The sequence below is a fragment of the Chenopodium album genome, chromosome 23 (assembly GCF_948465745.1).
Source record: "Chenopodium album chromosome 23, dcCheAlbu1.1, whole genome shotgun sequence".
Classification (NCBI taxonomy): Eukaryota; Viridiplantae; Streptophyta; class Magnoliopsida; order Caryophyllales; family Amaranthaceae; genus Chenopodium; species Chenopodium album.
The window spans coordinates 37,202,623-37,216,400 of NC_137856.1; the positions used below are offsets into that span (position 1 = coordinate 37,202,623).

Here is a 13,778-nt window from a genome sequence, read left to right on the forward strand (position 1 = left end):
ATGCAAAGACAGAAGGTTAATCTATCTGTTGAAGAACGAGAGAAAAATGCTCAACAGTCCCTTGCAAAGCTGGTATGCTGTCATAAAGTGGCACCTCACTCATTCTGTGATGGATCTCTTACAGAATTTGTTCAATCCCTCAATCCAAGTTTTCAAGGTTTCAAGTTTGAGACTCTTGAACGTAACTGCTTGAAATTATATGAGGATGATAAACTAAAGGTGAAGGATGTTTTCTCGAAACTTGGTGGACAGATTAGTCTCTCGGTGGATGTACATGTTCAGGAGAAACAATGTGGTCATTATCTTTGCTTAAGTGCTCACTTCATTGATGATGATTGGAAACTACGAAATTGGGTGATTGGGTACTGTCCTGTTTATGATGGGACGACTATGGGCTGCCCTTCTGAAGTCATTTCAAAGTCTCTAAAAGATTATGATATTGAAAGCAAAATACTTACATTAACTTCATCTACTTCTGACTCTGACTTGGCTGATATTGTGAAGGAAAATGTTGAAAAATCGATGAAAGTACCAATGAATAATGACCAATTGTTTCATGTGAAGTGCAGCTGTGACATTATAAGTCGGATGGCTCAGGGTGGATTTGAGGAGATCGATAAGATCATCGACAAGGTTCAATTGTTGAGTTGGTCTAAATCAGAGCCTGTATGGTATCTCACAACTTCTAAGCTTTCAGACGCCTTAGAGTTGGAGGCAATGGGAGAGTTTTCTTCAGTAGAAGAAGATGGTTTTTATGAAGTGCCATCAAAGGAGGAATGGGAAAAAGTGAGAAGCGTGTGCAAAATTGCAGAGAGAATATATGGAATCGTTGAAGGACTATTTGAATATAAGAGGCCAACACCTAATCTGTTTCTGCCACATTTTCAGGAGATTCGGGCTTACCTTACTAAAGAGTCAGGGAGTTCAGATGCATTTGTGAGACTTGTGGCGCAGAAAATGCTTAAGATCTTCAGCAAGTACTGGGATAATATGTGTTTAGTGCTTTCAATTACTGCTTTTCTGGATCCTCGTTACAAAATGAAGTTCATAGAATTTTGTCCAGCTGACTCTAAGACAGGTACATATTTAGAGAACATTCGCAAAGTGTATGATGGCTATGTGGTGCAATGTGATCAAAAGGAGTATCCATTAAGTGATTGTTCTGATTCTGAAGATGAGGAAGAGGAACTCGAGGAAGGGTCTGAAACACAGGCCAAGAAAAAACGTCGTGACATTCTGGAAAATCTGAGTTTGCTGAAGGAATACTCTAAGTCAATGCAATCTGTGAATGATAAGGCCCAAAAGAGTGATTTTGATTTGTATTTAGAGGAGCCTATCTTGCCTTGGGTGGGAAACTTCAGCGTGCTGCATTGGTGGAAAGATAACGGCTGTAAGTATCCTCAGCTATCAAGGATGGCTCGTGACTTCCTGGCTATTCCCATGTCTGTTGCCACTTCTTATGACGCGTATTATACTGAGCAAAGGGGAGTTGATTGGACATTGTTATCTTTGAAACCTAAACTGGTGAATGCCTTAAAGTGCACTAGGAGTTGGAAACTCAGTGCTAAAAAAGAAAAGTAAGTACTAAGTCCTAAACGAACTTCTGTTTCTGTTTTTGTGGTTTGAAATGATCATGTTTTGTTCTTTACTCCGTATTTTACTTTCATTTCTGTCTCAATTGAACATCCTTTTGAATTATTCTTGTTGTTTGCTTGTTGCAGCTGCTGCTAGTACGACCACCACGAATAATTTGTCATGGTCAAACTATGGGAGTATGCATTGGAGTTCTGAATTTGGAAGTATAAGTATAATCTTTGGTTATTAAGTGATTTAACTTGATTTAGCTCGTGTTTTGGAGTTTTCTTTTGAAAATGTGGCTTGCTATGAATCACTGTGATAAACTTTTCCATGACAAATACTGTATTGGTTTTAATTTTCTAGATGACAACTCTAGTTTTATACATTCAATTCGATCACTCCATAGTTCATGCCTTCATGGTAATGTTTGCCTGTTTATGTTCAAGTTTAAAGTTCCAATTTTGCTCAAATTGTTTGCAGTTTTTTAGAGCAGAAATCAGGATGACTTGTTAAAAGGCCTTGGTTATGGTAAGTTGCTAATTACAAAACATATATACCTGAAGAGTGGATATTATCATTTTGAGATTATAGTGGGCTTATTAGTTTAATACATATGGGCCTGTTTAAATATAAGTTCAGCTATCCAAGTATCCAATTTAGTAGCATGACTTTTATTACTACGTATATACTTTTGTAATTTATATTGTAAGTCGGTTGTAACTCAGTATATGTTACATGTTGAAGATTTTCTTGGGCTAACTCTTGATCATAACCCCCAAATTCAAGATTTGTAGTCATAAAATTGGTTTTAATTAAATTATTGAAAAGATTAAGCTCAAATATACTCCATAACTTTATGTAATTGTTAACTAATTTAGTTGGTTTGCGTTTTATAACTATAATTTTTATTTTAATATTATATCGGGTGAAAAAGGTGACACTCAAGACATCGATTTAATTTGTTATAATTTTCTTTGGTGAAAGATATGCAATTTTCATTTTGTTAAAAGGTGATGATTACCAATTTTCATTCCTTTTCATTTTGTTAGATTTTTAGTGAAACATATGCAACATTATGGACCTGTTCTCATACGATTATTTTCAGTTCAGTTCAACTCCTAATTTTCTTCTCTTATAAAATATTCTGTTCAGTTCAGCTCAACTTTAATAAATTCAGATTAGTTCAGTTCGGTCAATGAGAACAGCCCCTAAAAACAATATAAGAAATTTAAAATATTTTATAGCTAATTATATGTATCTACCAAGTAATCAATTCTTCATAAAACGGTCAATAATATAAAAATGACAATTTTCGATGGAGGTAGTTAAGCTAATACTTTTGAGTATGATACACAGCTTGTATCAAATCTAGCACATAATAAATTGCTTACTCCTAATTTCCGGACATCTAGCAAGGTGCAAGGAAACCTATGTTGGAGACAGTAATAAGCAATAATAAGAAATCAAAAGACAAATTGAATACGTTAGATGTTAATTGCTGTAGTCTAAAATGTGGAGAAATAATCAGTACATTGGTGAATATAGTCAATTGATTAGCCTCTTTTTATGACATGTTTAGTTGATTTGTCGTTACGTCTTTACACCAAATTTTTTTCCTAAGAATTTGCAAGTTTATTGGAATAGTAGTAGTATTACTCCGTTGTTCCGAAAGTTGGGTGTCATTGTACTTTGGTCTAAGGCTCTAAGCAACAAAACAAGGTGGTGTTGTAAGGAGAAATTTAATGTCAATTAATTAGGTAATCCCATTTTTGTATTTTTAGCATTTCAAATTGAATTTGTATGAGGTGTAATGTTTAATTTCATACTTTTCTAGCTACAATTAAAATTTGATAGGCTGAAAGAGTACGTCTTATTAAGCTTATTCAACTAGGCTTGTCATTTTTGTAAAACAAGGGAAGACATAAATCGGTTTATATTTTTATGTAAGAAGGTATTAATATGAAAGCAGGATCACGATATGTATTATTGTCAAATAACAATGTAACTTTCATAATTAAGTTTTAAATTTCAAAGTACACCATTATCATCTTATAACATGAAACCGCGGATTTCAAATTCAAGGATGGATACATTTAACGTGTCCAACTCTAAGCATAATGCCACTAGCAAATCCTGAATAAATTAGTGAGGGTAGGGGTAGTGGTAGTAGAGAGTTGAGCCTTTCAGTCTATAAAGAGCGGCCAAAATTGACTAGAACTCGTGCGCTTGTAAAGAAGCAACTTCCCTTCACAAAATTGTGCCACTTAGAAAGAAACCATGCAAGTTGCCTTACAACTTTACTTTTGCTTTGTGGACACAAAGGTAAGATCATCACATGTTTCATTCACTCTTTCAATAAAAGATAACACAAAGTATTTATATATGCAATATTTGTAATGATTTCTACGGAGTAAGGTTTATTTGATTTTGTTCATTTGAGCAACATAATACTCTCTTCTTCTTTACAATTTTTTGTAAAGTATTACAAATTAATTTCTTGATCTAATTCTACTAGTCAATTAAGGTTTGGGCATACATATTAATTCTAAAAGTGTAGTTGACCTAGTCATGTATACTGTATGGGTATACTAGCTTAGTTCCATCCATATATATAATACAACAGCTACCTTTCTAGACTTTTAACCAAGTATGCTCGGTGAAAGTGGTAGAAAACTTACCTTATGACTCTCAAGCATTGATAGTTTTTACGGTGAGTGAAATTGATAGATTGATGGGTTAATATTTTTTTTTTTATTTACTTTATGATAGACTAAAAGTGGGATTAGGTAGTCAATTCAAAAAGTCAATATATATACATATACTTCCATAAACATTCACAAGTAAAGTAAAAATCTAATGGTTTACAATAATATTTTTGTTTAAAGTTTGTTTTAAAAAAAATAATATTTTTTTTTAAAAGAAGAAAAACGATATATTGGTCTCCAATATTTTAGCTAAAGAAGTGCGTGATGTTGATGAATTTCAGCCATTCTACCGGAGTACAAGGTGCTTTCCTCTTTCATTATCAATTTTTCTGTATAAATGAATTCAAGGGGGTGGGTAGCCGGCAATTTGACTGAGAGACATTGATCATATTTTCACCGTTACTTTCTGGCAATTGTGCTATACAGTACGATTTTTCTCCTTATTCCGCGTAAAACATTCCTTCATTTTCTCCGTTGTTACATCTTGTAACATGTTCTTTGTAACATGTTCTTTGATATTACATGTTGCATTCGTGACAACGATATTGGAGTGCATTTTTGGACTCCTACTCTTGAATCGCGGACCTGATTATCTATCTCATATCAAATCTACTTCAAATGATATAGAAATCGCAAGTAAAATATATATACTTTTCTAAATGTAATGTAAAAAAAAATAAGATAGTTTCGGATTGTAAGATTTCATTTACAATGAACATAAACCGTTTACGAGAGAGGCTTATTTGCTCTTACTTGTTACTATGAGCATAATGTATTTTGAAGTCAAAATGTTGTTAGTGGCAATGCATGCACCAAATAATGAGCGAAATTCAAATAAAATGATGTTAGAACATTACAATAATTATGGAGGTTCATCAAATGTATTAAAATTAAAAGGCTTAAGTATATATGTAGGTATTAAATCTTAAATTATTGTTTGTTTTACAAGGAATTAAAACCAACCTTTTTTCCCTATTAATTTGTAGCTTGTAGATAGTGAAGTTATTAACAAAATGAAAATCATCACTAATGCAATCGACTTTATTGTCATAGATTGGTAACTCCATTCTTTAGTATGATAGAGATATAGTAGTCTTGGATGGCATTGCACCATATTAAATGTGACAGCCTTCAAATATACGGTTAACATATATGATGGATCATTGTTGATATTTAGACCTTTTAAAAGAAATATACTTCGTATACGTAATAATGTAATATAGATGAAGAGGCTAAAGTATTCTATACTAGGGTTGATAATTGAGTTTAATTTGATACCATATTAATCCAACTTGATTCATAGAAAAAGAAACCATAGTACATGATAATAAGTATGAATATATAAGAACAACCTTCATTTCTTTCATTAATTAATTGAAGGGAAATGCTTTTCTGTTTTTTTTTTTTTTTAAATATTTAATCACCATATACTAAGGCCCTATTCTAGCAGAGCAGCAGGATAGAGCAGAGCTGAACAGGTGTCAGTAGAGCAGATTTGAGTCAATGAAGCAAAACAGATTTCAATAGAGTATAGTAGTTCTGAAAAACAAGGCCTAAGACTATTTATTTAATCGAACTACCCCTTATCAGCAAAAACAGATTTGAGTCATAAATCGAGTGCTCTAATTAGTCTAATCTAATAGATTAGTGAACGAAACTCAATCTCAAATTGTTAAATTTCGAAACAATATGAAATGGGCCTGGGCAACCCGAACAAGGAGGAGGAGAGTTTGGGCCACAAACAAGGCTTTGGAGCTTCCATACTAAAACCAATTCCCCCTCACTTATGAGTGTCCTTAGAACTTCAGAGCTAACTGGATAAGGCCAGATCAATAATCCTCTTAGGGGCTGGACATCCTGTCGAGGTAAATCCTTATCCAGTAGTGATTAAATACCCAGTTTAGAAGAGACCCGCAACCCGGGCTCTGATACCATGTTAAATTTCGAAACAATATGAAATGGGCCTGGGCAACCCGAACAAGGAGGAGGAGAGTTTGGGCCACAAACAAGGCTTTGGAGCTTTCATACTAAAACCAATTGGCAATAGTAGGAGGTACTCCTCTACCTTATAAAGTGGAACCTTCTCTCCTCTTTCTCCAATGTGGGACACTAATAAGTGGGCTACAATGGGATTCAACACAAATATATATTTATGGACAATTTATGAATTGGGGCATGCATGTATAGCACTATCTATTTAATTGAGCTACCCCTCTTGTCTCAAGTCTCAACAAAGTAGATCAAACTAGTTGATAGGAAGTGAATGAAGGACTATATATCAACAAAAAAAAAAAAAAAAAAAAAAAAAAAAAAAAAAAAAGTGAATGAAGGACTAAAAGTGAGAATAGTACAATAAAGATATTTTCCAACCAACACTTATGATGCTAACCAATATCTAAATAATTAATAATATTGTGATCGACATATCCAAGAATTTGGGCCGTAAAGCCATTATTTGCCCTTTTCATTTCAACCATACTCGAAGTGAATAATTATCATATCGATCTAATCTTAGAAATTTTGACGTTGGAATTAATCTAAGCCACGTTTCCATAACACGTACACATCTATTTTTGCATTAAAATCAGAAAATACCAAAAATAAAATGAGGGAAGATAGACTATGGTGGAACAAGTTAAGTGGTGGTATAGTTTTCAAGGCCAGCGACACTCGTGAGTTCTCCTACACCAAATCTCTTCAAATCAATGGCCTCCACGTGGCATACCTCCCCCAATTCTCCCCTCCCCCTTGCAAAACCTATAGAAATCGTTACTTTGGCCTCATCCCCGACCTTTGTTTTTGTTTTTGTCTTGGTGTATATCACGCGCTGGATATAATTATTATGATGTAATCAAGCAGTAAATAGACACAAATAATGGAAATTAAATTAAATACGAGTTTATCTATTTTAACTTTTTTTCTTTTGAAAAATATCTAGTTTAACCTATGCCCCTCTTTATGCTTTTTTCTATTGTATTTGGCTTGATATAATATTATGATGTAATCAAGCGATAAATAGACACAAATAATGAAAAATAAATAAAATGCGAGTTTATCTATTTTAACTAAAAACATTCTACTTTGCTTTAATCTATGCCCGGAATACCCCTCTTTATGTTTTTTCTATTGTACTTGGTTTAAAGTCAAATGTATATTTTCTCTGTTTTTATTAAGTAATTATTAATAATATAAATTATAAAAAGCATTGAAAACTATGCTGTGAGACGATTCTAACAAGTAGTTATTAATTATATTTTATTTTATATATTAACATATAAAACCACTGGTCATGGGTTCAGTGACTTCAATCCCTATGCTAACATAATTTTTTTTGATGATTACATAAATTACAACCCCTAATTATTGGTCTTTGGTTGTAGTAGGGATTTTCGGGTAAACTGTGAACCCATAAGATAAAATTATTCTTGGATCCGCCATCACCCAAATTTGAATAATAAGAAATTATTTATCTTTTAGAATTGGATTATCGTTTACTAGAATCACATTTATGAACTATTTGTCAATTTCGATTGTATATGATTTAATAATTGATTCACATTTTTCAATTTAATTGTTGATTGCTTTCAAAAAAAAAAATGAAGACTTGAAGGTGAGAGTGAAATTTTAATTGTAATTAATTCAGAGTATGCTATTTTTTCAATTTTTTGGGCTGTATAATTAAGAATTTTGGATTTCCGAGTAGTAAAACTTATTTATAAGTATTAAGTATAGTCCATACAATTTAGGTATATATGTTCAAAGAGTTTTGCCCATTTATAGAACATCACCTTTAGTCCATCCCCTCAGTTGAAAAATTCTAGCTCTGCCATTGTATAAAATATACATTTTGATCAAAACAATGTATGTGAATAGTTTCAAAATTAAATTTGGACACTAAAATCAAAATGGAGGAACGAAGTAAGTATAATATGTGAGGATTTGCTATTTCTAAACCAAAGTGGTGAACCGACGCCCAACATAGATCATATATTGCTAATTTTATAGCTTTAGTTTTCCATTTTATATATATATATATATATATATATATATATATAAATAAAAAAAGTAAAACTTGGTAATCCTTATCCATATTAGTTATTGACTTATTGCCATGGTGTTATTCGTCGGTGAATTTATTATTTCAATTTTCCAACGTGCTCGTATACAAGATTACAAGGAATATAGTCATGGAAAATTGGAGATGGTTTTAAACTTTTTTAATATACATACTCCATAGTATAGAACAAGTTTTTAGCTCTTTAATTATATGCAATGAAATTATCTTTTAAACTGAAAGACATTGTAATATTTTCTTTTAAGCAAAGCTGAACAAGAAGTTAGAGTAGTGTTGAAATATAAATTTCCAAACAGCACATATAAGTGTTCTACATTTGAAAAGAAGATAAAGTTAAACACTTTATAGGCTAAGATGCTAATCCTTCTATTATCATATGATTTGGAAATGAAGTCTCCTTTGGTCTTGTGAAGTAGACTCTCACTTTAAAGTAAAGTTGCCATGATAAATCTCATTTATTAATAGTAAATCATAGTGCCACATCATACACACTAGAAATGTAACCAAGATAATTATATGTTCAATTCACGTTATAAAGCACAGTTGAATGAATGTCAGTTTCCCAAAACCTAAACATGCTTCTCTCATATAGCCATATCAGATCACACCTACAAAAAACGAAACCAAGTTAATTACATACTCAAATGGTAACCAAGATAATTATATATTTGATTGTCATCCAATCAAACTAAAAAGGGATGATTAACAGTGTGTTTGGATAACATTAGAGGAAGGAAAAGAAGGGGAGGGAGGGGAAGAGGAGGGGAGGGAAAGGGAGGGGAGAGAAGAATGGTGAGTTTTCCTTCCAAATCTCTCCATTGTTGGAGGGATCATTTTCCTACAATTTAATCCCTCCATTTCTCTCCCCTCCAATTCCCTTCCTTCCTCATTTGTTATCCAAATGAAAGATATCACATCTCTCCATTTCCCTCCCCTTCTTTTCCTTCCATTTCTTTCTATCCAAACACACCGTAAGTCTCATTTTCTAATATAAATGTAAAAATTAATCTCTTCCTATCTACAATGATACACGTTTAAATTATCATTATCTTAATTTATAGGGAGTAATCACCGCCTCTAAGAACCTGTTCACATTTACTTAATTTCAGTTTAGTTTAGTTCTGTTCAGCTCCTAATTTCCTTCTCTCAAAAAATATTCAGTTCAGTTCAGTTCAGTTCAGCTCTAATCAGTTCAGTTCAGTTCACTTCAGCTCCAATCAGTTCAATTCAGCTCATTTCAGTAAATGTGAACAGACCCTAAGTCATACTTACATCATCATAATCATGCCACATCATCCCTGATCCCTCTCTTAGCAATATTTGGTATACATATTGTCAAATTTCAAAATAAAGAAAAGTACAACATAATCTACTGACACATTAAATAGCATTATTGAAAATCTACTTCACGCAAGAATGAAAACATCTAGCACTATAAATGTCAAAGAAAAAATATCCTAAATATTGAATAGAGTAAAAATTTCAGGATACTATCAAATAATAAAAATTTGAGTATCATAATTAAAGAGAATAAAATACTCCATTAGTTTTAAATTTGACTATATATAAGGTTTAAAAACTTAAGTCGCGACATGATGAAAAGAATAACAATAGGGAAGAGTGAAGGCGGGAGTGTAATTATGTTGTAATGTTGTAAAAAGGTAATAATAAAATTAAAATATTATAATTTAAAGACAAAATCAACAAGTTAATTTTAAGAAAATATATTCTAATTCTTTTTTTTTTTATGAATAATAATATTCTAATCAACAAGTTAATTTTAAGAAAATATATTCTAATTCAATTCTTCTAGAACATCTTTTCAACATCAGTTTTATTTTATGTTAAGAAAATATATTCTAATCAACAAGTCAATTTCAAGAAAATATATTCTAAAAACCAACTTCATATTTTCTAAATTTAACCAAATGTTCACAATAAAAGAGTTAAGCAAAAAAGTGGGTACTCAATTCTTCCTTTTTTCACCGTTTAGGTACTCAATTATTTTTACTTTGCTTTTGGGTACTGAGTTAATAATTCCGGCCAAAAAAATTAAATCATCCAAAGAATTCAGTACCTTGGGTTAAATAATTGAGTACCTTTGGTTAAGAGCATGTGGGCCCCACCCGAATAAAAAAACGCGGGTCACATGCACCCATTTCTTTCCCTTTCTTTTTCCTTTGTTCCCCCTTTATTCTTTCCAAATCGGGAAAACACTGCTGCATCGCTTTCGAAGAACAACGAGCATATTGGGCTCGATTCTGGGGAAAACTACACCTTTAGCCGCCATTTTTTTGAGGTAAGCTCAATTTCTCATCGTTTTTGTTGTTATTTTGATATAAATTTTGGATTTTTTGCCCAATTGTTGATGTTTGTTTCGACTTAGGGTTTTCGAAATTTTGGGGGGTTTTTTGAACTGATTGATTATGGCGAATGGTTGTGTTTTTTGTGTTAAATTTGTTGCTTTGTTGTTCGATTAAGCTTTGATGTTGAACCTTCTTTTTCAGCTTCAATAATTCTTGCTCCATCTTCAATTTGTTGTTAATCATCAACACCATTTCATCCTTCACTTCAATAGGGTGAGGCATGTCAACCCATTCCCATTCAAAGTAATTGCATCCATTGTAGTATTTGTAATTCTCACAAATTTTAAACCTCATGAATGGGTGCTTGATTGTCCTTGATATCCTTTGCATAGCCTTTCTGTTACAGTGGCAGCAATCCATGATATGCACCTTTTGGTTTTTGTTTTTCCAAATTTACAGGAGGAAGAGTACTTTGGCTGGACTGAAGAAGCAGCAGCAGGGGCAGACTTGAAGTACCACCAGCAGGGGAAACAGCAGCAGCTTCCGCTTCTGTGATTTTTTTTTCTTTTCAATTTTTCTTCAAAATCTGGGAAAACATTGCAGATAATTTTGTTGATGAATTTTGTTGCGAAGTACCAGACTTGATGAATTTTGTTGCTGGGTATACTGCTACAGATTATTACTTCCTGTTTTTGGTGTTTTTTTTTTTTTTTTAAATTGAATCAGGGACAAAAGGTTTTGGATGAATTTTGTTGAGCAACAATGGTGATTCTGCCAGGTTCATGGCCTTATAAATACAGAAAATAACGGCTAGTTTCTTTGTCAATTTAATGCATTTATTATTTTTTTTTAATTTAAAAATATTAATTTTTTAATTAGGTATGGTTAGTGATGAGTTAAAGGTGAGTTAGTTCACCTGAAAAACACTTTGAGTACCCAAAAGCAAAGTAAAAAAAATTGAGTACCTAAAAGGTGAAAAAAGCAAGAATTGAGTACCTAATTGTACTCTTAACTCACAATAAAAAGTCTAGAATTGCTTTTGTCAAAAAAAAAAAAAAAAGTCTAGAATTGTCAAAATATTCTCATTCGCATCAAACTTCTAGTAATTGGATGTGTATATCAAATCTCTTTCAAGTTTCAACTAAACACCTTATAAGACTTTGAGTTTAAGTAACTTATTTCCCTTAATTTTGTCGGGTATTTATTTGTTGTGGGCCCAATTAGTGAAGACTAAATTGAAACTTCTGAACCACATTCTTATATTTCATTTACTTGCGTGCTTCCTCAAACCCAAACTTTTTGCCTCATCAGGGCCCAAAAAAGGAACGAAGAATCAACCTTTACGTTACTTGCGTGCTTCCTCAAACCCAAACTTTTTGCCTCATCAGGGCCCAAAAAAGGAACGAAGAATCAACCTTTACGTTATTCGTGACCTCAAAAAAATGCCTTTTATTTATTTATTTATTTATATTTATATTTATTTTTTTAGTTTCTTGCTCGTAAAAGTGGCTATAACAACACTTCAATTGTATTACTGATTATTTGATTAAAGTACGGAGTATTTTCCTAAAAAAAAAGGACGGAGTATTAATTACAAGTACTAATTAATTTTTTTTTACTAATTGCAAAATTAATACTCTCCCCGTCCCAAAAAGAACGACCCATTTGGTCAAAATTTTGTCCCAAAAAGAATGACCCATTTGCATTAAAACACCCACCAATTTGCTACAATATTTGTGCAAATTAGCTTCCCCATATAAAAATTTGATTTTCCATGTTACTTTATTACTTTCTCTCTCTATTTTTTTACAAACCCCATATAAATTTATCGTTCCAATATACTTTTACTTCTTTTTACTTAACTTCCTTAATATCTGCGTAATCAACCCAAATGGGTCGTTCTTTTTGGGACGGAGGGAGTAAAATATTAAGTATGTGTCAAAAATAAAACATTAAGTAAGATTGTAAGAGAGTTAAAGATAAATAGGTACTCGTATAAATTATACGGAGGAAGAGTAAGAAAGTAAGAGCCTGTTCTCTTACGTTGAAATTCAGTTCAGTTCAGCTCAATTCAGTTTGGTTCAGTTCAGTTCAGCTCTTAATTTCCTTCTCTTATAAAATATTCATTTCAGTTAAGTTCAGTTCAATTAGCTGAGTTCAGTTTAGTTCAGTTCAACTGATTTCAGTCAATGAGAACAGACCCTTAGTTTTTGTAGGATTTAAGTAGAAGTGAGTAAGTGACTCAAACTTATTAAAACGATTCAAAATTAAAGTTGAGTCGAATTTTTCAGAATCAGGAAGAGTATTTTAAATAGAAACTACTCCATACTTGCTATGTTATATTCCTATCTATTAAAATCACTTGAAATCGGAAAGGAAGCTTTAACCAATTAAGCTATCCCTCACTCTCTCTGTTTTTTATTATTTGCAACAAATGAATTTTTTTTTATATCAAATGATATACTTTTATTTGGAAAATGATAAACATAACTCTTAGGGCTATGTTTAAAAAACTAAAAATTAAAATATTAATGATAAAATAACACTTATTACACCAATCCGCGCATGATTTGGTCAAGAATTCATAACCTAATTCCATTTTAGGAAGTATATTGAAAGCTTATATATAACCCTAAGCCCCTAAGGATAGGGCTACATATATCATTACCCTTTTTCTGTTTCTTTCATCATCATATGCACTTTTTGTCTTTTTCTATTCATTTAACACCCACAAATAAATTTTGCCTGCTCAGTATGAGTCCATGTCAAACTAACTTGTTACACATAATATTAATATGAAACAGAAGTACTCTATCCGTTTTAAATACTTGCCCTACTTTTCTTTTGCGACCGTTTTTAAATACTTGTTCCATTTTCTTCTTTGGATAGCTTTTATAATATTAATTTATTTTTCTCAACTAGTAGAGCCAATTTTATTACTTTTAGATTCTCTCTTCTCCAATTTAGTTATAGTATTTAAAAACGGAGAAAGTAGTAATTTAGAGCGTAGCAACTCGAGGCCACGAGGAAGTAAGCAAATTGTCTTCACTCATCCTGTGAAGCTGTGACCCCCACACGCACCATCAACCGCCTATATATTCGCTGCATTCTAAC

The 13,778-nt window shown here is 32.1% G+C and overlaps 1 protein-coding gene across 1 annotated transcript; it reads left to right on the forward strand.

Annotated features, from left to right (window-relative positions):
• LOC145607556 (zinc finger BED domain-containing protein RICESLEEPER 2-like) lies at positions 1-1,581 on the forward strand. Its single transcript, XM_081663173.1, has one exon. The coding sequence runs from the start codon at positions 1-3 to the stop codon at positions 1,579-1,581; it is 1,581 nt and encodes a 526-aa protein (XP_081519299.1).
• The last annotated feature ends 12,197 nt before the right edge of the window (positions 1,582-13,778 follow it).